This window comes from Patagioenas fasciata, chromosome 1 (assembly GCF_037038585.1).
Source record: "Patagioenas fasciata isolate bPatFas1 chromosome 1, bPatFas1.hap1, whole genome shotgun sequence".
Lineage (NCBI taxonomy): Eukaryota > Metazoa > Chordata > Aves > Columbiformes > Columbidae > Patagioenas > Patagioenas fasciata.
The window spans coordinates 8,644,558-8,669,143 of record NC_092520.1 but is presented as its reverse complement, the minus strand read 5'-3'; the positions used below and the strand labels follow the sequence as shown (position 1 = coordinate 8,669,143).

Here is a 24,586-nt window from a genome sequence, read left to right as displayed (position 1 = left end):
AAAGTTCTACCTACAGTACTTGGTCTTTTCCATCTGGTAAACATGAGTTTCACTTTTGTTTCCCCCAAAAAACTAATAGGAAATGCAGCGAACTCTTTTCAGCAAACAGACACTTTTAAAACACGCAGAGTATTTTGTCAATGGACAAAGGAACAGTTTTCATGACTCATTACTACTGCATTACTTTCACAAAACCATTGTCAGAAAACAGTTTTTGATAGTCCTATAACACATAAAGCATAACATTAGTTGTAATGTTTTAATACTGAAAAGTCAAATCTGTGTATCAATACCAATTTAAAGGTGTTTCCACAAAATATCCTCAATTCAGCTAGCAAGTTTATGTAAGTAGACAAGAAACAGTTGAGGAATGCTACTTTCAATACAAGCAAAAATTCCTCTGAGAATTCAACTTAATGGTTCTTTTTCTCTCTTCCAATCCCCATCACCTCCTCCTCAACCAGAAAATGTTATTTTTCAAAGATGCATGTATAAAAAATCAAACATGCTTTTCACAGCAAAACAGATAACTCAGACAGCTTTTTCGTCTATGAATCTTTAATATCTAGCCAGAGTTAAATGTGAATTTTTTATCAACTAAAGAACAGAAGTTTGATGTAACCATTTTCTGAAGTTAAAAAAAGAATTAAAAACTCAAGATGGTAGTTCTTTATTTTTATTGATCTTTTGTCTATGTTGTTCATTAAAGACAGAAGGAATGAACAACTAAAAGCTACAGGATTTTTAGACCGTAATTTCAATGTTGCTGGAAATATGAAGGCCGATATTTCACAACCCTTCTAAGCAACCTGCTCCAGCACTACTCTGCCCACCCAGTCTCTTTTTTTTCTTCTCAAATTGAAATCAGAACATCCTTAGCTAATGTTTGCACACATTGGTCCTTCTCTACTGAGTTTGGTTTTATCATCTTTGTTACTTTGTACTTAGAAGGTGCTCTTAAATCGCTCCTTAATCTCTTCTTCCCAACACTAAACAATCCCCTATTCCCTGAACATCCCTTCAATCTCCATGTGATTTAGGACTCTGAGAATCTGTTGTATCACCTCCTGTTTTTTCACATCCCTCTTGAAGTCAATGAACAGAAACTGGGCAAAGTCTTCCAGAAAATAACTCATCTTTTTCTGCTGGCCATGCTTCTCCAGCATGTTGATTACCTGACTGGCAGTGAGAGGGCACTCCTGGGTCCATGTTCAGCCTGGCATCCGCTGTGATGTCCAGGTCATTTTCAATGAAGCTGCAATTCAGATGTTTGATTCATGGCCGGTACAAAAGTTTCAGCTGAGGTGCACGCTTCTTCTTACTAAACTTTGTGAGGTTTCTTGTGGCTCAGTCCTCATGTATATCTAGATCCCTATGAAACACAACTCTGCCATTTGTCATGTTAACCACTCCCCCTCAATTTGTTATCCTCTGCAAATTTGCTGAGGGTGCACTCTGTGTCATGATCTAGGTCATTGATGAAGTTATTCACTGGCGCCCAAGGTATCCTGAGTTACTCTGCTCATCATTGACCACCTGACAGATGTCAAGTGATGATCATTACCCTTTGAGTCTACTGGTTCAGTCAGTTCCCAACCCAGACGCTTATTTTAGTCCACTCTTCCTCACCTTTCAAACAAGATTGTTGTTGGAGACTGTCAAAAGCCTTATCAAAGTCTGCCACTGCACGCAAATGAGCATAGCTATGATGGGAGAAGGTGACAGCATATAATCCAAAAGGTTTCCAAACCTTTACAAATCACATCTTCTTTCCAGCTACTGATTAGTTCTACGTGTTTATCCAACACTTCCTCGTGTTAGGATGAGAGGCTGGAGGAGGTTTCAAGGGTGCTCCCTGTGTTACAGCTTTTCTTACCCACAGAAGAGGTGTGAGAAATACCTTTGAAGCCACTCCCCAGGGTAACTCATGGAGAGGAGGAATCACAGTGTTCCCCACAGCAAACCCCAGATGCACATCTGTGGGAGTTCTGGCGTGGGTCGGGTATTTCTTTGGAGTCAGCTGTGTTTTCACCCACCAAAGAGGCATTCCTGCTCCAGGTACCACCTGTACTGTGGCACTGGTTGGTACAAGGCAGTCACTGCTCTCCCCTCATCCACGCAGCAAGTAATTTCATCAGGAAAGACAACCAGGCTGGACAAGAACATGATTTGCTTTTGATAAATCTATGCTGACTGTTCCATTTACCTTCTGGTCCCGTAAATGCCCGGCAAAGATGATGTTGAGTAAGTCAGCTTTTCTTATATTGTCTGTCATTACATCGTCTTCCCCATTCATCATTTTTTTCCCTTAATCAAATTTTACCTTCATTTTTGAAACTAGCACACCTGCAGAATCACGTTTTGTTATCCTTTATGATCCTTCTAAGTCTTAGCTCGAATCAATCAACTTTCTGCTTTTGTCATTGAGCAGTCAAGCAATGCTTGTCTACATCTTGCACTTTAAGTCATCAGAAAGTTCTTTGCTCAGTCAAGAAGAACTTCTGCTGAATCCCCCTCATCCCTGCTTAACAGGGGGGTTCATTTCTGGGTTCTCAATAAGTTTTATTTAGAAATCATCCATCTTTCATGGGGCCCCTGTCTCTGTGGCAGCATCCCAAGAAATTTTGCTTAGCAATTCTCCAAAAAGGCTGAAGTCTGCTGTTCTGAAATCAACAGCCATAACTTGCTGACTGACTTTTCAGACTTCCTTTGAATCATGAACCGAACCAGCTTGTGGTCACTCTGATCCCAGCTGTTATTTAGCACCATGTTTGCCACTAGTTCTTCCCTTTTTGTAAGCAGCAGGTCAAGCAGAGAATGATTCTTGTTTCTCCCTTCTAACAGCATTAGGAAATTGCCACCAAAGCAATCAAGGAATCTCCTGCATTGCCTGCACAACAATTTAATCTTACTAGAAAATGAAACAAATAAGGAGTTACTTGCAGAATGATGATGATTGTATTAGCAGTTACTTGCCGTGTAGCTTTTATCCACTTCTGCACCCACATTCTACTAACCTGAAGCTGTGCTATTTAAATTTTAGAAGGTGCCAATCTTTATAAAAGTACAAGAAGGCAAGGTTTCCATCACAAGTGAATTCAAAATGAATCCAACAAAGCAAAAACTAAATTATGCCCACTACTAACAGAATTTTGGACCAATGACACACAGAATTTACAAAAGCTCAGTAATTTAAAGACAACAACCAGCTTCCTTAAAACTTGTGACTAAAGGCAATTTACTTTTCTGTCCTTTATGCATAGAGGAAGTTATTTTTCCCCAAAGTTTTATTAAGTAAAAGTTGTATCAATTTTTATTCAGAAGGAGAATTAATATCAGACTAAAATATATGTGTATATATATATATATATATATTTTTTTTTTTTTTTTCAATAGAGAACAATTTAGAACTGGAGCAAAAAAAAACCCAAAACAAAACAGAACAAGCAAGAGAACGTGGACAAAGTTGACTGTTCAACCATTTAAACTTTACCAACAGATTCATTACAACAAGTAAATTAAAAGAAAGCTTGTCTCAGCCTCACTCAAATCACATGTATAAAGAACCACAAAATTGAAAAAAATTGAAAATTGAAAAATTGAAAAATCCTCTTACTGTGGAAAAGTTACTGTTCTGAGTATTTTTAGCTGGCACAAATGAAAATCTGCTAGAAGTGCTGCCATATTATGACTTCAAGGGTAATAAATTTCCTATGTGACCACCACATAAATTAGCCCTGAAAACCTATTATAGCAAGAACCAGGTAGTTTTAACGGGTACCACTGGAGAAGTTGGCTATCATCTTAATCATAAAAAAATAGGAAATTTAATTATAAATGTTGTAATTGAGGGATCTATGGGGTTCACTAGAATTATCAATATGCTAATCAGCTTCCCAAAAGTCTTTCTAAACTGATCAACAGCAAAGACTTTCCAAATATCTTCTTATTTTAAAAACTGACTCATCAGCAAATCCCATGACATTGCACAGAGATGGTGCAATCACTATTCTCAGCTTATAGCTGTGAGAATTGAGTCTGGCATTTTTCAATAATCCCATTTCAACCAACAGGTAATAATTAGCTACCTGTACATTTAAAGGAAAATTGGTGCAGCATTATTCAAGGGTTAAATGGTTTGGTTTTGAAAGTCAGAGCTTCTTAGTCATTGTGGTCAGAAGAGAAACCTGGACTTCAGCTCTTGTTTGGGTGTCTCTCAGACAGTGCTGAATGGTGTATGTCCAGTGAGGAAATGCAATGGCAAGAAGTGCCATTTTTCTTATGATTACATTTATTTTATTTTTGTTCTTTTGTACCCTGGGTATCCATGTAGCATATAATTTATTATCACTAATATAATTAAGTCCATAATAGCCTCCTCCTTTTCAATAGGTCAAGGTAAAGGCTTGTTTAGAATGATGAGATTTTCATCTGGTTTGCTCTATTGCATCCAGAGTCTGCTCCTATTAGTTGAGACCTTTACTTCTGCCTGTGCCACGCACATTCCACAGAAGGTCACGTTTGTGGAGTCGGCCTCTCCTGTCAATAGTGCCAACATCACAGAAAACTTCAGGTATCAGCCCTTCATTAGACAACTCACTAATGCTGGAATCCTGACAGGAAGAACACGGGAGTATTTCATAGAATATTCACAGCTTCTCTGGATACTTATTTTTTTCCTGAAATAGCACAAAATGAAGGTTGGTATGCATACTAAGGTGTGGTCTCCATTAATTTATGTCCTGATTAAATGCTGTATCATGATTTAGTTACTCTGAATCTGTCTGATCCAACAAGCTAAGCAGCTTGAGATCGTAATCATATGCAACGAGAAAAATGAAATGCAAATGAGCAAGTTATGAAGCTGATGAATACGTAAGTGGATGAGATTCTTTTCAATAGGTCAGGTTAGATAATCAGAACAGACCCCTCCTAGCTTTAAACACAATTAATTTATGAATACTGAAGAACAGAAAAAGAGTGAATTTCTCATTTTCTGTGGCACTAGACGTTATAATGAGAGCTTATTTTGCAAACTTAACAACTATCATCTTCTAAGTGAATGGTAGTGCCTTCAAACAAAAAGATAAATACACACTGTCTCATCAGTGACATTCAGTGTGGTTCTAACACAAGGCATAAAAGAACCCTCTCAACATTTTCCTCTGTGTCTTTTCTACCTGGAAAGCAGCCACATAGATACAATTCTGCTACCATACTTCCACGTAGTAGTCACAATTCTTTTAGGATTATTAAAAACAAACAAGCAAACAAAAGGATTAGAAGCAACTTCCAGGGTAATTTTGCTGATATTCACACCAAAGAACCCATTTTATAAAGGCACCAAGTACCATTGCATAAACAGTTTTCTTTTAACCTCTGTGCTCTCATAGAAAACTCTTTCATTATTAATGGTTAAGAAACTTTACCCAGTTTCCCTCCTATGTTTTCAGCCAGTTTGTACTTTTTTTTTTTTTAATTTTCTCATAGTGTTTTTTCTCCATGATATTTATCTCTCAATGTGTGTACACAGATAAATGACAGCCTATTCCAGCCTTGCTTTCATTGAACTGAACAGGATGGACCTTTCAGAGAGTTCTGTCACAGACAGATACAAATGCACACGCAGTCCCTCCACCCATCCATGCGGTGAGGCAGATGAGTCACTGATCCTGGGAGCTCCTCATTATGTTAAGAGGCAGAACATTTTGTGTTGCTTAGGAACTAGTATAGGGTTGCACCCAGACAACACAGACCTCATGTCAGCATTCATACGTGTGATCTTTCTCTTAGTTGTCTTCACACCTGTAACACTTTCCACTCATCTTTCCTTGAATAAAAGTGAAAAGAACTATAGGCCATATTCAATTTGAAGAGCTTTACCTACATCCTTTGCAATTGTCATGAAAATTAACAAATAAAGAGAAGTGTCTGACCTGGTGTAGTCATCCTCCACAAGCATGTGCTTTGGAATGGGTGAGTATCTTCCCGGTGAGATAGGGGCCAGGGATGCCTTGTACTCTAAAGTGCCATTGTTTCCAGAAGACAGTATATGATTTTCCATCGGTGGAGAATAAGCTGATGGTAAGAATAAGCATTTCTAGTTAGACACTTTCATATTTTATTAGATGTCACAAGAGCACTCATTTTTAGTTGACTACCAAGAATGTCCTCGTTGCTGCAAATAACATCAAAACAGACAGTCATTGCCTGAGAGATCTTAAAATGTAACAAAGAATGAACAGCTGAAGTTTTCCTGAAAGGTTCATACTACTACTACTACTACTGCTGCTATTACTACTACTACTGTTGGCTCGTTTGCAGGGATTGACTCTTTACAGGGGATCTGAATAAGAAACAATAGTTTGGGAGACAGGAAACTCTTTTTCAATTAGGACTGACTCAAAGAAAGAAATGTGTATAGAAGAGAATGAGAATTAAAACACGCTCCTCTTTTTGGCTCCAACATAAAGCAATAGGAGTAATATAGTAAGAACTAAATGCAGGATAAAAGCAGGAATTTTATGAGTGGCAAGAATTATGTAAGGTGAAGATTTAAAGCTGTGATCTACTAAAGGTGCCAAAATTCCCAAATAATTGAAATTTCAGTATCATCATAGATGATATTTAGATCACAGTAACTCTGTATATTTTAAATAGAAAGTGGATACAAACCTCTTACATATTAATGATTAGTAATGAATATTGCAGTCCTATGCTGTCTGATTCTGTATTGGGTCTGTGGGTTTTGTTCTTTGCTTGCTTTCTGTTTTTCTGAAGTTACTGGGGATATTTATGACTGGAGAGATGTAATAATACTTGTACTCAAATCTCTAGTTAATGTCATTAGAAAATGAAATGATAGATAGGAAAAACAATGATACATGCTTCTGCAATGAGCTGTGATTAATTTTCTCGTGAGAAGAAGAAAGCTAAACTTTCTAGTACTAGTTTCAGTCTTTCTTTCAGATGTGGAGACACAGAATGTTCCAAAGCAAAATATCTCTACAGGGAAATGCCGTTAGTCGTTCTGATATACTCTGAAGGTGTAGGTATAATGAAAGGTTCCCTGAGGATAAATGAATCCGTATGCACCAACAGCCTGGGATGAGCTTCTGCAAATCTTTTCAACCTTTACTGTCCCTCTGGAATAACTTCTGTCTTCTCATATGCTGCTGATCTACAACCTGACTTAATAAAACACACTGTTTTAGAACTCTCGAATTATTATGTTGGGAAGTATTATGAAGCAGGAGATTGGATAGGGACATTTAGCATTTTTACTTCTTGGGCTTTGCTAAGATTCAGACCAGACTGCTACTGAACAACATGATTGCCATCTGTTGTAACATTTGCTGAGTAAATAGGTATCCTCAGCGAGGCTGAGTGCACCTGATGTGCATGTTACAAAATCTTCCCTTCTATTTTTATGGAGCAATTTGAATAAGGAGGATTATAGATATTTATCTTTTTCCCTCAACTTCATCGATCCACAGTAGCAACACTACGCAAAAGTGCAGAAAAATTTAAGTCTCCGGCATTTACTGGGAAAATCTGCCTTTCCCAGCCCTTGGTTGGCCTTACATGCCCTTAGGATTATTGGCAGGAGATCAAGATGGGTATGGCTAAGTTGTTGAAGCTTTTGTCAAAAATTAAACCTGCACCTACATTCATCAATAGGTCTTCAATACATAACTACATGTAACTTATCAGGACAGCACCTAAACCCAAACTGAAACAAAAACTTAAGATGGTAGGAGATAAAGGAGAGATGGTGGTAGGAGATAAAGGCTAGATTGGAGCCTAGGACACTCAGACAAGGAGGTAAAGAGGAGTAAATCCTGAAAACATGCGTATGTAGGACAGATGGGAGAGACAGAAGATCCTAATTGCTGTCATCTCCTTAAGGGTGCAAAAAGCACATCAGCTAGGAGGTTTTCAAGTTCAGGAGAAGGTATATGTGCATGATAAGGACTCCACAGTCACCCACTCTTGTACTGGATCATCTCAGGGAGTCCTGGTGACGCACCTGGATGCTCACTTTTGTACCTGAATGCTGGACATGAGCCTAGATGATTTTGAGTGTGTAGATATGGCAGCCTGATTGAAATCAGTTTATTTTAAAATTAAATATCTACCCCTCCTATGAGATCCTGCGCTGAGCTTTATTACATTGTTTCAACAGCTTTTCCTACAACAGAGTATACATTGAATGCAAGGACAAATATGACCTTGGTCCTCAGTGAAAAAATAGCAGCTAAACATATATAAAATTAATGGACAGACAGAATAAAGCAAAGTGGAACAATCATTTAAGAATTTGATATATACAGAAAATAGGTACATTTGTGTAAGTAAAGCAGTGATTTTTACGTTCCAAGTAAATATTTTATACAAATATCACTTGTATTTATCTCAAGCTTTTCAGTAAGTTTCTACAAGATAGTTTGCTGCTTGTTCCATTTTTTCTGTGGACAGAGGACTCCAGTCTGCAAATCTAAGCATATTTCAAAATATGTTAGTGGTTATCACAAGAGTTACAGTTCAGTCTGATCACCTGGACAAGGGCAGAGCAGTACATGAGCTACATTCTTACCTTTGTTGCAAAAATACTTTAGCAGAGTTATATTATTTATACTACTTCATGAGTATAGCATGCTTAAGTGGCAGTAAACATTTCATTTTTGCAGTCTTCCAAGCTGTTTCATAAACTTTAATGTGCTACTTTAGACAAGCTAGGAAAATCCAGTCATCTGACAAACTGATAGCTCCTATAAAATGAGTTGCAAAAATCACTTACAATGTGTAATATCTGGTGGGCCATAAGGATCGGTCATGTAAATGGTGGTGGGCTTTCCAACTTTCAGATACACGACATCTGATGTGTTCTTCAGTATTGCTACTGCCTCTTCATGGGTAACTTCTTCTAAACTGTAATTATTTACCTTAAGGGAGAAAGAAATCAGACAGGTGAGTTGGGACTCAGACACAGAAAATGACACAGCCTTGCACTGATCACAAAGAGCACTGAGGATTACAGATGCAGTATTGCAGCAAGGTAGAAAATATGGTTTTCTTAGTGCCTGCATATTCAAAGACTGACATAGCGATATTGATGATATCACAGAATCATAATGGGTTGAGGTGTCATTTGGTCATTTCAGTACAAAAGTCCCTTGTGATATTCTGCTACCAGTAGCATCATTAACATAAATCTATATTAAATAATGATTTAATAGCTTAACACCACATCATTTACGGAAACTACCTACATTATTTGACCCATCAATATGAACCGTCCAAATTCATGTCTAGCATGCATGGCTCAGAAATGATTAACACCTTCCAATCTTTCCATCTCTGATATGCCATTTATGACTGAAATAATAAGAGGTAGAGAGTGGTATACAGAATAAGGGGATGCCTATGAGGTACAGGAAATGAAAAAGGGCAGTTCTGGATGGGGGAAAAGGGAGTTTCGTTGTGAAAGTTTTGGTTTTCTGGTAGCATAGGAAAGAGACATTGAAAAAGCAAGAGAATATAGTACTAGTTCTGTGCTTGATCAGAAAAGAAAACACTAAACAAGAGTAAGAATAAAAGGACAGGACTAGAGGTTATATAGGGAAGGAAACGGTGGCAATAAACCTTGCCTATTTATGCTTTACTCACAGAAAGTCAAAAGAAAAGTTTCAGAAGCAGTTTATTGTAGAGACGTATAACATTTATTCAAGTAAAAATCCCCAACATCCATAAAATGTCAATAATAGATTTTCCTCCTATAAACAGAATAGTGAAGGGACCCAGCCCCAAAAAGCATACATCCTGAACAGAAAAATTATAGGATGGAAGAAAGAAAGATAGATGTAGATACAGCTTTCAGATATGTGGTGTAAGTCGATAGAAATGACAGAATCACAGAATATCTTGAGTTGGGACCCAAAAGGATCATCGAGTCCAACTCTCTGCTCCTCATAGATTTACCTAAAATTAACAATATGACTGTTGTCCAGACACACCTTGAACCCTGTCAGGCTTGGTGCTGTGACCACTTCCCTGGGGAGCCTGTTCCAGTGACCAGCATTTCAAGGTGAGTGTTGTATGTGAAACATTTTGTTTTGATGTAATGTATGTGCCATCCTCCAACTTCTACAGTTATTGCAAGGATTCATTGCAAAGCTTATGCAAAATGGAAGAAAAAGTAGCTCCTCAAGTATAGTATAAAATAGTACAGCTGTAATTCACAGAAAAAATTACACACTTTCTATGTAACTTAGTATCAGTATATTATCAGAGACCTGGTTATGACAGCAAGCTACTGCCCAAAGGTTTGGTAACTGGGAAGAAATCCAGCTATCATGAATCACCGGAGGACTCTTCATACCCAGACCATTTTATCAGCACCAAGAGAGAATGATTGCTATGGGGCAGTATTGCTAAATGGAAGGACTCTATTTAAACTTTGTTCCTTGTATAATTCTCAGACTTGGTTCTAAGGTTAATTGAAAGATGCAATGACAGGCATGTTGTGACAATTTGACATGAAGAGCAATGATACAATTTAACACTCAGAAGAGAGTTGATGACACTCAATGCTGTATTTTGACAGGTCTTCTATTTAAATAAAAATCTGATCCCTATCTTCCATAAATTTATCTTTTTTTTCTTTCTTACGAACAGCAGTAACATATAAATGCACTTTTAATGAAGAAATGTCTTTTAAATTACTAGGCTGATAGTAAGAAGTGACTGAAATTATGCCTTTCTTGTTTATGTATTTCAAAACTGTCAAATACTGAAGATTCACACTTTTGGAAATATTACAGCACAGTTATCCTTTACCTTTTCTCCTTCCCATGCTGTCTGTACATTGCACCTATCTTGTTGTGTTTCATCCTAATCACAAGCTTTCTGAAGTAAAGAAAATCTCACATAACAACTTCCCACTATACTGCTGCTGTGAATAAAAGTTCTTAGCCAAAAAAGACACAAAATGAAATATCATTGTACTGTCTGGATTTTGACTTTTGGTCATTTTAGGAGTGTGTAAAACAATCAAGACACAAAATTATTGGTTGTAATATTTTTTCACAGTTGTTTTTTTTTTTTTTTCCTGGAAATCTAACTGATAAAAATTGTGGTTGGGACTGTTGTACTTCCATCACAACACACTTGGATGTCACAGTTGCGCAGTTAGAGAATAAACAGCCATTTTAGAAACAGAAAATATAGTATAATACATATAAAATTTATATTTGATATTACAGGTTCTACTTCTTATCTCTCCAACAATAACTTTACAGGACAGGTATTTTACCAAAGCTCTGTACAAGTTGTCCAAATCTTAAAGTTCAGAATTAAAGATCAAGTGATTCTAAACTAAGAATTAATGTCTGAGCAGATGTGCATTATGTTTATCTTTAGACACTTTGAGATCCTGGAGATCACTGCAAAGTTTATGTACAATGACTTTTTTCCTCATCTCTGAAAAATGAAATATGTAGAGCTGGAACTTGGTAGAACTTGAATGCATGAGTGAAATCACGTTACAAAGGGGAACTTCAGAGAAAAGACACTGGAAGAAAATTTGAGGAGAAGAAGGAAACCTTCAAAGTAAACAAAGTTCTGCTAGAAAATGTATTCCAGCAACATACACCAAAATTGCTATTCGATCTCATTCCAAATATACAGAGAATTAGAGGTTTCTCATATCTAGAGAGAACACTCCTGGAAAGAAAGTTTGCTGCTTTTTAATTTTGTCATGGACTGTTCAGTTCTCAGTAAATGAAGAAATAAAGACAGACTTAATGTACATCAAGAGCAAATAAATAAATATAAACCCACATTGGTTCATTCGTTAAGACTAAGATCCTCAGTGGTGCCATGGGGTCTCTTATAAATGGGAGTTCTTTGAGAATGGTATAAAACCCACTTCCTTAGTTGTTACCAACATTAATTTAGAATTACTGTATGCAAAATACACTATGCATTTCCCAGTTTCCTTCAGAAGGTAGTCCTTGCTTTGGACCTGCAATTTCCATTAATACTGCTATGTGCATATATGAATATATTTTCTTCTTTTTTGATCATAAAGCAATGATTACAAATGAAGACGTCTGTCTGTATTCTGATCTACAAAAATGAAAACCTGAATACACTGAAGAATTATATTATTCATCTCTCTAGATGCAAGATGTCTGTAGTCTGTAATTATTATCACAAGGAAATCTCTGGATACTGTTCTTCAAAACATCATGCCAGAGATGGTGATTATTAGGAAATATGATGTTGCAGTTGTTTTTTATGGTAAGATTTATGGTGAGAGAAGAATCTCTCAGCATCTCCAAGAGAGACTGTTCAATGAGTTTTTTCTTGTTACCATAAAAGATGTCTAATTTGAAATCTGAATACTAAATCTGGTATTTTCAGTGGTTGTGGCACAGTCGGTGCATGGTACCAAAGGAGATAAAGAATGAGAGACGCACACAAAATAATAAATCTAAGTGTAAACAGCACATAACCCTCTGAAATGCTGAAACTTTTGTGAAGGGCTGACACCAGAGCTGAATGGGTAGAACAGGTACTGCATGCCAACTTTCTGGCTTTAAGAAGCTGACTTAAGGAGCATTGAATTAAGGGGGGAAAAACCCCCAAAGCAAATGCTAAAACCCATATTTATCTGAGTGGTCAGCTTAGTTAGAAGAGTTGGGTGTTTGAGCCACAAAATGCTGTGACAGGCGCCAAAGGAGAGGAGTCAGAAAGGAAAACAGGCATGGAGCAAGTGGGGATTTTCTAATGGGAAAAGCTCCACATCCAGAAAATTCAGAGATACAAACAGCACCTGAAGTAATAAAGAAAAAATTAAGAAAGCTGTTTCTTTAAATAGAAAGTATGCGATATGATAATATACTGATATTACAAGAAAAGAATAAGAGGAAGAAATAATATAGCAATAGAGAAAAGTCCAATCAAAGTCCAATCAAAGAAGCAATTTGAGTGAGGGGGGAATTAAGTAAGAAATGCTGCCAAAGAGATATAAAAGCACTGGGGTGATTTTTTTCCTAAATAGCATAATCAAAGCAATGAAGTGTAAACCTAAGCAAGAATTATCTTTTTTGGATGTTTTCCTAGATTCATACTGGAAAACAAAAACACTGGGAACTAGCTGGAGTGAAAAGCTTAAAATTCCCAAAATGACCGTGTAAGTGCTCTAAAGAATAACTTCATTCACAACAGCATAAACTGATAACAGAATAAGAGCTCTGGAGGAAGAAGTCTGTTTTATTTAACCTTTTTCTTTTTAGGAAAAAAAAAAAAGATAATTCGTTTTTTTCCTTTATTGATTTAGGGTAAGAGAGATTTGGTTCAGTCAATGAAAAACTGTTGACCTTTCCCTTGCCAGTGGTCATGTTTACTTTTGTGCAATATTCTACTTTTCATTTAGAAAGTGGATTTTTCGGAGTGAATCCCGAGTGAACATTTGCTGGTAAACACCTGTGAGTTGCCAGCGGTAAATCTGGAATGCTGATGGTATTTTTTAAAACTCACTATGATTTAAAAAGCTGTGAAAAGTGAAAGGTTTCTTTGAGTTGAAGACCAGTCATTTGTCCTAAGGATCCAACACTGTCTGCATTAACTAACAATTTATAATCCTGAGGGTTCCTGAGTTAGTTGTGCAAGTACTGGACTCTGAGTTGAAAGAAACCAGCTATCTGTGGATAACACAGTCTGTTAATCCTTCTGAAATTAGCTTGCTTAGACTATGAATAGTTACGGATTAAGTGTCCCAAACCAGAACAGCTCTTTACAGGGAAATGCATGAGTTTGTGCTTCACGAACCGAAACTCAGTCGTGGGCTTAAGGCTCTGAGCAGTGAGTGCATACACAGGGCAAGTGGCACTGTACTATATCAGACCATCATTTTCCAATCACAGTTTACATGATTTTGTTAAAAGAAATAAAATGTTTTAAGGATTAATAAAGTGGCATGAGAAAGATACAACTGTGAGGGAACAACCAGATGACATTATCATCAGGAATAAATTGGGAAGCTTATTGCTAGGGTATCACAGAATCACAGAATGTCAGGGATTGGAAGGGACCTCAAAAGCTCATCCAGTCCAATCCCCCTGCCGGAGCAGGAACACCCAGATGAGGTTACACAGGAAGGTGTCCAGGCGGGTTTGAATGTCTCCAGAATAGGAGACTCCACAACCTCCCTGGTCAGTCTGGTCCAGGCTCTGTCACTCTCACTGAGAAGAAGTTTCTTCTCAAATTTAAGTGGAACCTAAAGACCAATCCTAGGAAAACTATGTTTGAATGCTAGATAAAGCCTTACAAGGACAGAGTCAAAGATGGTGTAAATCTGGCTCAGAACCCAACACTGTATCAGAAAAGATGCAGCCACCGAACTCTCTGTGATAGTTCAGTACTAGTTCAGTGTCCCTTAGTACACTATATGTTTTTTTCTAGTGTGTTTCCTTTGTGCTACTCATCCAGTACAACCTACAGATCAGGTACTACCTGTTCACACTGTTTTCTTCCTTTACATCTAACTGGGTAACACCTGTACTCCATCAACTGGTATAGCAGCGTAATGTTGCATCTGTGGATGCAGCTGCCTGAGTGAAGATCGTGTGCGCTAGGAGCAATTCACAGGAACAGAGGGTCTGGATGAGATGACAACCATGCTATACATATTTTGCTCCTGGACCACATTTTCTGTTGCAATTTCATAAAAAAAAAAAAAAAAATCCAATTTGTTTTCTAAAAGATCATCCCACAAGTCAGTCAAAATAACTTTAAAAGAGGACTTCTGATCAGAACCAAATACTAACCTAGATGCATCTTCAATTATATGCTCTGATTACTTTAACACAAACAGGATCCTGCATCCATGTACAATCTGAAAGAAACAGGTATTGGTAGGGGATCCAGCAAGGAACAATTGTGGAATCACAACCCCACTGCAGCCCTATGAAATCACCTAACAATAACATGGTTTTTTTCAGTACAGAATGGGGTAGGAAGCAAACTTAAATTTCTGAAAAGGACAGTTACTTCTGTTTCTTCCTTCTGTTTTCAGAAAGAAAAGAGAGTCAAATTAAATCTGTTGGTATGTGAGTAACGTCTCTTTTCCTACAAGTATAAATACCTCAAGAAAAACCTGATCTCTCTGACTAGATGGGCCAAGAAGCAATAGGCTAATGGATATGGTACAAACATGCAAGGGTATTTGGGCACAGAAGATAAATTTTTTAAAAGCTAATACTTACAAGATATAAATATTAGCTCAAATTTTCTTTCAAAGACAAATGTTTTTAAAGTTTTTCCTGAAGAATACCTTGTTTCTAGCTATGAGTGTTATTTATAGTAAAACCACACAGCTTTATACTGATTTCTCCTTTATCCATTCTGTAGATAAACTCTTCCAAAGTGAAACGATCAAATTGGATAAAAGAAAGTAATTATTATCTAGAGGTGATAACTCTTACAGCATTTTTCAGTTCTTCCTGATCATTCTTATCCAAGAACTGGAAGAGGTGAGGAGCGCACTCTGCTCCAGTTTGCAGATGACACTTCACTGTGGGGAAAAGTCCCTACATACAAGGTCTGCCATCCTGGCTAGGTTGGAGGAAGGGGCCAACAGGAGCATTAGGATATCCAACAGGGAGAAACAAGAAGTCGTGCTCCTGGCACAGACTAACCCCCTTCAACAGCACGGGCTGGGCACTTACAGCCTGGCAGCAGATCTGCAGAAAAACTCTTGGGGCTTCCAGTGGAAAACAAACTGGGTATGAGCCAGTTGTGTGTCCTGGAAGCAAAGAGATCAACAGCATCCCGGGATTTACAAGCACAAGCAGAAAAAGGAGATCCAGGGAAAGATTGTTCCCCAACTGCAGTTAGATACTGTGGTCAATTTAGTCCCACACCATAGGAAAGATAACAAAGTGGAGCAAGTGGTAGACAGGCTCTTTGGAGGGATCTGGACCAGCTGGACCATTGGGCTGAGGCCAGTTGTATGAGGTTCAACAAGGACAAGTGTCGGGTTCTGCACTTGGGTCACAACAACCCCAGGCAGCGCTACAGGCTCAGGGAAGAGTGGCTGGAAAGTGCCTGAAGGAAAAGGACCTGGGGGTGTTGAGCAACAGTGGCTGAACATGAGCCAGCAGTTCCTGTGCTGGGCACTGGTGAGGCCAAACCTCGAATCCTGGGCTCAGTTTAGGGTCCCTTGCTACAGGAAAGTCCTTGAGGTGCTGGAGTGAGTGCAGAGAAGGGAACGGAGCTGGTGAAGAGTCTGGAGCACAAGTGTGATGGGGGGTGCTTGAGGGATCTGAGGATGATCACCCTGGAGAACAGAAGGCTGAGGGGAGACCTTAATCGCTGTCTACAACTGCCTGAAAGGAGGCTGTAGCACGGAGGGTGTTGGTCTCTTCTCCCAAGTAACAAGTGATGGGACAAGAGAAAATGGCCTCAAGTTGGACCAGAGGAGGTTTAGATTGGATATTAGGAAAAATTTCTTCCTCGAAAGGGTTGTCAGGCATCGGAACAGGCTGCCCAGGGCAGTGGTGGAGTCACCATCCTTGGAGATGTTTAAAAGAAGCGTAGATGAGGTTCTTAGGGACACGGGTTAGTCCTAGATTTAGGTTATGGTTGGATTCAATGATCTTGAGGATCTCTTCCAAATAAATTATTTTAGAATTCTATGTTTCAGGGGGGTGCTGCTGGGATGATTGGGTTTGGAGCACTTGCCCTGTGACGAGAAGCTGGATGAACTGGGCTTGTTCAGATTGGAGAACAGATGGCTCTGGGGACAACGAACAGCAGCCCCCCGGTGCTAACAGAAAGGTCATCAAGACAGAGCTAAGCTTTTCAGACTGGCGTGTGGTAATGGAATGAGAGACAAAAGGCATATGTTGAAACATGAGAAGGTTAAACAAGTTATGATGAAAAGTATTTTCCCCATGCAGACACTTGAGCAGTGTAACACGTTTCCCAGAGAGGCCGTGCAAGCCCCATCCTTGGAGGGTTTTGAGATTCAATTGGAAAAATTCCTGAGCAACCACATTTGACCCTAGAGATGACCCTGATTATCACATTAGCCTATGATGGTTGGTATGCGACTCCCCTTTACTCCCTTCCAACACAAAAAAAAGCAACCTAGCTGAGACACCCACTGCAGTCGTATTCTCACTGTGGGCATTTTCATGCCAGTAGTAGACATTACCACCAGAATTCAGTAAGGGACTATTTTCCTTCCTGTAAGTCTTCCTCCAGTCATTTCAGTAATGGGGACCTCAGGATTTTCTTACAGTGGAGCATTTTCTTATGGAAGAACTCAGGCTAATAAGCTCTACGTACAGGCTAGGTGCCACAGAACATGCCCTTGGTATAGATTTCACAATATTATTACATTTTACATTTTAATGCATTTGATCTGGTTGCTCTTTGGGGTCTGAAAGCATTTCAAACTTATCAGAGCACAGACACAAAAATGAAACAAGCTCCCCAGCAGCTGCTGAGAATTCCAAACGAATGACAAAATCTGGTAAATTTTATAGAGAAATGGTGGAAAAAATAAAGATCAGGAGAAGACACACTACTGAGAAGAGAATATGAAAGAAAAAAAAGGAAGTGTTCAAATATATAATCAATAAGGAATCAGTGAAGCAGAAATAGGGCTGTATAGATGACAAGTGTTGATACACTGCCAAAAGAAAGTAATAAATTCTTTCACTCACTTTTCAGAAAGGAACATGAAGTAAATGCCAGGAGCTGACAGATACTTCACAAAATAGAAGAGAAAAAATATTGAAGGCACACAGGTTATAAAGAAATCCAAGACTCTTGCTGGGGAGAACCAGAAAACGTGGCTGTAATCTGCATGAATTTCAGAAATAGATTTTTATATTTGAAGCTCATCTCCACATTAATGGTTAAGGTATGCAAAGAGCAAGCCGACTAGGATTTTCTTATGCAATTTTGAAAAGCTTGATCTTGAAGTACCTGACTAGCGGAGAGTAATATTATGATTGTTGGTTTTTTTTCCACATTACACATGCAGTGATAAAAGGAGATGATGTTAAATCAAGAACTGGTCCAGACTGAAAGGAAAGCAGTCTAAAGATGTGACATCAAGCACACTGAGAATGACCTCTGCGTATTAGATTTGTCACAATGAAGAAACTCTTATTAATATATCTGACTGCAGTGACTCACAAGTTCAAGACTGAGAAGAGATGCTTAATATGCAAATCCTATAAAAATCTGGAAAGATTGAATTTATACATAGTGGTGTACAAAATAACTATTGGTGCATACAGAGGTGTTTTTTTGTTTGTTTGTTTGTTTTTTTAAAATTTTTGTGTATAATTACCTTAAGTGATTTGGAAGAGTAAAGTAACAAAACTTTACAGATGACAAAAACTGTGAGGAATCTCATCATAAAAATACAACAACTGAACACAAGCAGATTCACTACAAGGTGCAAAATTAAAAAAATAAAATGCGACTTCAGCAAATACAAAAATAACATTTCTATAGAAAAATGAGCCAAAATTTCATTATAAAGCAGTGACTTGAATTTTATTGTGCTGAGCTCCTGCAAAGAAGAAATGCCGAAGAAATGGTAAGTGGTAAGTTGTAGCTTCATTTTGCTTTGAATTTGATAACACCATTTGATCCTTAAGCTGCTTTATCTATCCACTTGGGTTAATTAAAAAAAGTCAAACAGTCACCAACCCAGTAACCAAGTGACTTTCCTGTTCTGTTTAATACCCTGTATAAAATGAAGAGTCATCTTCACATGACTGGAACACAGTGTCTCTAGCCAAATAAAGAAAACTTCAATTAGACACAGTTTTGCAGGCAGCAGGAAAAGGTCACGGCAATTTTTCACTGCTTAGATATCACATCACAAAACAGAGCTACTGCAGTACGTTTTTTCATGGCACTCATTCAGAAAATATTTCACTGCCTGCTGAAATCTAAGCAATTGCACTGACATGAATACAACTTAACATAGATTAACTTCTGCTGATTCACCGGGGTCAGGATTTCCCCCTTAACAAAGAATTAAACAAGCTCTGAGAGTGGGAAAGAATTATCTATGGGGAACAATGTACTGGAACTGCAGATATCAGGAAGAATTTCCTAATGTGAGATCCATCAGAAGAATAAATACGTTTCCACAAGGAAAAAGATGGAAAACATATTTTGGGACATCTATAATATATAGTTCATAAAGCATTCATACCTGTACTGAAATGTAGGCACTGACAGTGGTTACACATGAGAGTTTAGTGGCATGTTTTCACATCTTTCAATTTTCTTAAATGATCAGTAGAATCAGTACCACCATAATTAACAGTTCATCTAAAACCCCACTGTAAATTTTTGTGGTACATTTTGACTTTTCACTAATATGCATAATATGTTTATTTTCTATGCAGTTGAAGGGTAGTCAAAGTAGTATAACCCATTGTCTTCTTTTTGTAAAATGTTGGTTTTCTAGTGTAATGCTTTTTTAACTGCAGTCTCAGAAATATATATAAACAATAGGAAAAATGAAGATGATGGACATATAAAATAATTATAGATGTTTTAATAGTTACCTCTAGCTAAATGTATGAATTAAATTCTCTGTATTAAACAATTTTTAGACAGACAAAATGTGAATTAAGTTTGCCATGCTTACCATAAGAAGTCTATCTCCAACCTGCAACCTTCCATCTTTTTGCGCAGCTCCTCCATCAATAATCTTGGTGACATAAATGCTGTTGTCCCCAGGGATGTGTTGATTTCCCACTCCTCCTGCAATACTGAAACCCAGACCTGGAGAAGATATGGAAAGCAAAACATTAGCAATACAATATGTAACATTAAAGAGGAGTGCAAGAGTAGTACGCATTTAAGCTACTGTACAATTACAGTATTTTTTACAGAAATAAAAATGACATAAGAGATATGTGTGGGGTCAGTACTCTCCCACTTTTCCTGAAAGGTCAGGGACAGAAGTAAATTAAGGAAATTCTTATGCAGAATTATAGAAAGGTAGAGACAAAAAGAATTGAACCAATCAGGATTCTAAACCCATGGCTTGTCCTTGCCAGGGTCTGGTGTGACCTATGTCAAGACATTTTCGCACAACTTGTCATGACTATGAACAAAACGCCGAAGCTTTAGTTTCTTTTGCTAAATATTGGTATAAAATGCTTCACTGTCTATCAGAACAAAATTAAAGTTACTCATTGTCCACACAATTTGGAAAATCCTTGCAGAGCTATAAAGCAGATTTCACAAGTTTCTGCAGTATCACAGTAAAGGGTCTGTCAAAGTATAAACAGTGTAGATATTTGAATTTAAATCTGTTTCATATGTTTTTTTAGAACAGAAAGAATGGTTATGGATATATAAAAGAAGAAAGCAATAGTCCTTTGTACATATATAGCTTACGCTCAGTGATCTGTGAAATTCCTAGATAAACACCCAAAGAACCAAATTTTGGAACAATGTCAATAATTCATGCCAATATGATTCTAGAAAAGGAAGGAAAAATAAATAAGTGTTGGGGGAAGGGGAAAAAAGGACAGATTTAACCTTTTCCTAATTTTCCTATCCTCTGGCACATTGCAAAAACAGACAAATCACTGCTTTCATTTATAATAACATTTTTATCTCTCAGAGAAAAGACAGAAGCTACTGCGCTTTATTTCCATAAAAATTTACTTCATACAGCTATTTTTTCACAGAACATACAGCTAATGGCAAGTTCCAGCTGAACAAATAAGCTGTTACTGACAATAACCTGCTTAGACTGTTGCTTCAACCAGGCATTTCTCTTTTAGCTGTACAGAAAAAAATAGTTATAGCTATTTAGAGACTAATCACTAGTTTTATCTATGAAATCTACGCTGTTCAGTTGTTCTTAAAACAAACATGTTACTAATAGCTTCAGGCTGAGGAGTAAAAGACAATAGTAAAAAATGATTTGCCTGGAATTTGGCATTTTATTGCAACATCGCCAATCTGATTGCTTGTACAATAAAACTTAAATTAGGGTATCTATTATACACACAGGCTCTTTCAGAAGCTGTATGAGTAGGGAGATTAACTTTTTTGAGTGAATTATTATTTTTTTTCCTCATATTATTTTCATTTGATATTTTAGCTTAAAAAAGGTTTGAGATCAGATAACATAATGGACTACTTAATAGATCGTGCCAAACCAGTAAATGACAAAAACCTCTGAATTATTATCTCAAATTGAAATACTACTTAATTAATTAAGATGACTATTAACAATACACATGAAGTCAATTCAGAAGCATGGGATAATTAAAATAAAACATCATTTAATTTCTGGCTAAAGCTGGTGATCACTGTTACTATTTATGTACTACTGCCAGGACAACTACAAGGGTAAAAAGATTACTATTTCTTCAGCATTGAAGAATTTGTTCATTACTCCAGGACCACTCACAAAGCAGCAAGAAGATATTCTATGAAAACATCAAGAATTGAAATTTTCCTTAAAACATCAGTTGCGGACAAGCAACAATGATTGAAGAATGTTACTCAGTGATATAATTATTATCCTTTTGACCCCCAAAACATCTGCATACACTTCTACCGGTAAAGTGAAGATCTGAGAGTATTCCAGAATGATGATGAGAGCAAACGAGTGGGCTGGACCGCAGCTGGAGAGCTTTCTTCAGCTCCTCTGCTCACCTTGGGCATGACCTCAGGAAGATTAGGTTGGGGTGAGCTTTGATCCTCTTCTCTTCCCTTTATTAACACTGTATGCTTGTAAAGGGCAAGGTTGTTTCTGATCATACATCATATTTTGTGCAAAGGGGCTCCTAATGCAGCCAGGTCCTGCTGCAACGTTAAGTAAATAGTAGCAAAGATCATCCATTTTCTGCAGTGCTGAGCGGGTGCTGGTGTTTTTGCTGTTTGCGTGGTTATATCGCAAACGGCGTGTGAAACTGCAAAATGAGAGGACTGAAACAGGCTCCCCCCATTGCAGAAGTGATGTTTACAATGATGAAAGGAGCATCTTTTTCTGCTTCTCTAGTCTACAGAAAATGCAGCTGTGTTGGGGTCACATTGTGTTTGTAAGCAGGGCCTGCCTTTGGGATCCACAAAAGCAGCACTGAATATAAAAAATATAAAAAAGTGTAAAGGGGAAAAACAAGGGGCAATACTGCAGCGTGAAAAGGGAGGGTGGGTGAGAGAGACAAATGAGGGAGTTTTCTTGGCTTTTCTGTTGATAATGATCTAGTTACTTTGTTTAATCACACTTGCCTGCTTTAAAAGATTTCCTCTTGGGAAGAATGTGGAATGAAACAACGGCCCATTTAATTTTACTTAAATGACTTTTGCTAATTGCTAGGACACTAGGAAAGTATACTCCAACAAAATTTTTGTGTAGGATTCATATGGCCAAATGACATCAGACAACTTTTTTAATCATTCTGCTACCTTTATAATCAATGAAAATTCGTTAAGGGCTTTTAAAGTATGATTCATCTCACCTGAGAGACATCTGAAAGAGATGAGATGAATCACAGTTTTGGTTTCTGAAAGGCTGGGGGCTGGATGTCAGAAGTAGTGGGCGGGAAGATGAGTGCTATAGAGGTTCACGACTTGAGTTTCACCTCCATTTACGTGGAAGGTTTCTCTTTTGTATTAAGACGTCAGAAAGGTTTGTGCATCCATGATGTGGATCCCTCTTGTCACTAGCTACATCAGGTTAGCTTCATATCAGATTATCACTCTATTTTGAAAGCAGAGAATCATTCAAACATTTGGGAACAATGGGAGCAAGGCACTTTTTTAAACTTGGCCCTTTTCATTGCTTCATTGCATTAAAAAAAATTAGCATATTTAATTGCAGAGCCTTTTTCTTACTGACTTTTGTGGTTAGGAAGGCTTTGCCATCAGAACATAGAAGATCAGGAGTCACTTTGTGGAATGCCCTGCATCTCACTCCCTGTTTTACTCACATGCAATCTGCTTCACAGCAGCACCTCGTCTTGGACGAAAAGTCCAATTTCCTCACAAGAGAAATTAGATGGAGGGAATATTTAGAATGGATATAAGGAAGACATTTTATACTATGAGAGTGGTAAGACACTGGAACAGGTTTCCGGAGAAGTCGTGGATGCTCCCTCATGGAAGTGTTCAAGGCCAGGTTGGCTAGGGAAGCTGGTCTAGCGGAAGATGTTCCTGTCCATGTCAGGGGAGCTGGACTAGATGATCTTTAAAGGTCCCTTCCAAACCAGACCATTCTATGATTCTGTGGTTCTGTGAAGAAGAGAAGACTACTCCAAGAGGAAAAAGGAAAGAAAACTGGATTTAATATTGGTGTACATCCAAGTCACACTTGGCTTTGTTCAAAACCACTGAAGAGATTAGGCACATACAGGATTGGGACAATGTGAAAACTAGGAAAGATCGATTAAACTCTATTTCTTTCCATTGCCGCTGGATAGGTATTAGGAAAATTCATCTACCTTTGGGTTCCACAGATGCAGGAGCTGGTCCTGTCAATAATAACATGTAATAGTGCAATGAGACAAGAGACATTACTGTTGTCAGAAAGAGGGAAAGAACAGGGGAAAGAGCTATTACATCAAAACTGGAAACTGCAGAAAAACTGCTGATATTAACAATAGTCAAGGATATTTATTTATTTTTTTTCCCCTGGATTATCAGCAAACAAGACATTAAAATATTTGAAAAGGTAATGAAGAAATTAAAAAAAAAAATTGCAGCCAAAACAATTCAAAAGCCTCCCAAGTCTCAATCACAGCTGTTTCAGAAAAAGGTAACCAGTAACTATTTACATCTCTTTTGCATCATTTGCTGCATCAGATACGTGTTTTAAATGCATCACTATATTAGTAAAACCGTATATGCTAATAAACTTTCTGGTAAAAAGGAGGCATGGAGGCACCCCTATGATTAGTCCTGCAGGTACCTCTATGTGATAACAATAAAATCACTGTTTAAGACACAGGGGATGAATCACACTGGGCATTTCACTTTCCAGTAACCAAAGAGGCTCCCTCCTAAAAGATCAAGTGCAGCTAGTTAATGTCAGCTTTCTAATAAGTTAAATTATAAAAAATGTCTCACTCATAACCCAAAGGTTATGTTGCATTTTGCTACTACCCTACACAGAAAACTGGGTTTATTGTAAGCCAGAAGACAGAATGAGGATTTTAGAGGGTAAATCCAACATGAGTTTCATAGTCCTAGCTGGGAACCTCCAGATAATGTGGCAGCCGAAGAAAGTCAAATGTAAGTCACGACCTTAAAATGTAATTAAGAAGTGTTTGATTTGCAGGTAGTTAACCAAAACAGTGTGATCTAGAGACACAAAAGGCACAATTCTTAATTGCTGGATTCCTGTCTTTACCACAGCACCCCTTACGACCATCCAAGTGATCTGTTGAACATGGAGCGAACTGGTGAAGCTACAATACGCACAGAATATGTAATGGAAATATTAGGTTAGAAACAAATGAAATATATGGAAAAGTGCATATAAGCACCAGAATTAGTAACAAAGCTTAAAGGCATT

General features: G+C 37.7%; 1 protein-coding gene across 29 annotated transcripts in view; it reads right to left on the bottom strand.

Moving 5' to 3' along the window:
• DLG2 (discs large MAGUK scaffold protein 2) overlaps positions 1-24,586 on the bottom strand; it is a 1,047,967-nt gene that overhangs the window by 280,392 nt on the left and 742,989 nt on the right. For all 29 annotated transcript variants that reach the window (XM_071798683.1, XM_071798777.1, XM_071799041.1 and 26 more), the window contains 3 exons: positions 19,694-19,830; positions 8,801-8,945; positions 5,937-6,078 (listed from right to left, as the gene is read on the bottom strand). In XM_071798683.1, coding sequence (XP_071654784.1) covers positions 5,937-6,078; positions 8,801-8,945; positions 19,694-19,830 — 424 coding nt within the window. The remainder of the gene's footprint in view (positions 1-5,936; positions 6,079-8,800; positions 8,946-19,693; positions 19,831-24,586) is intronic.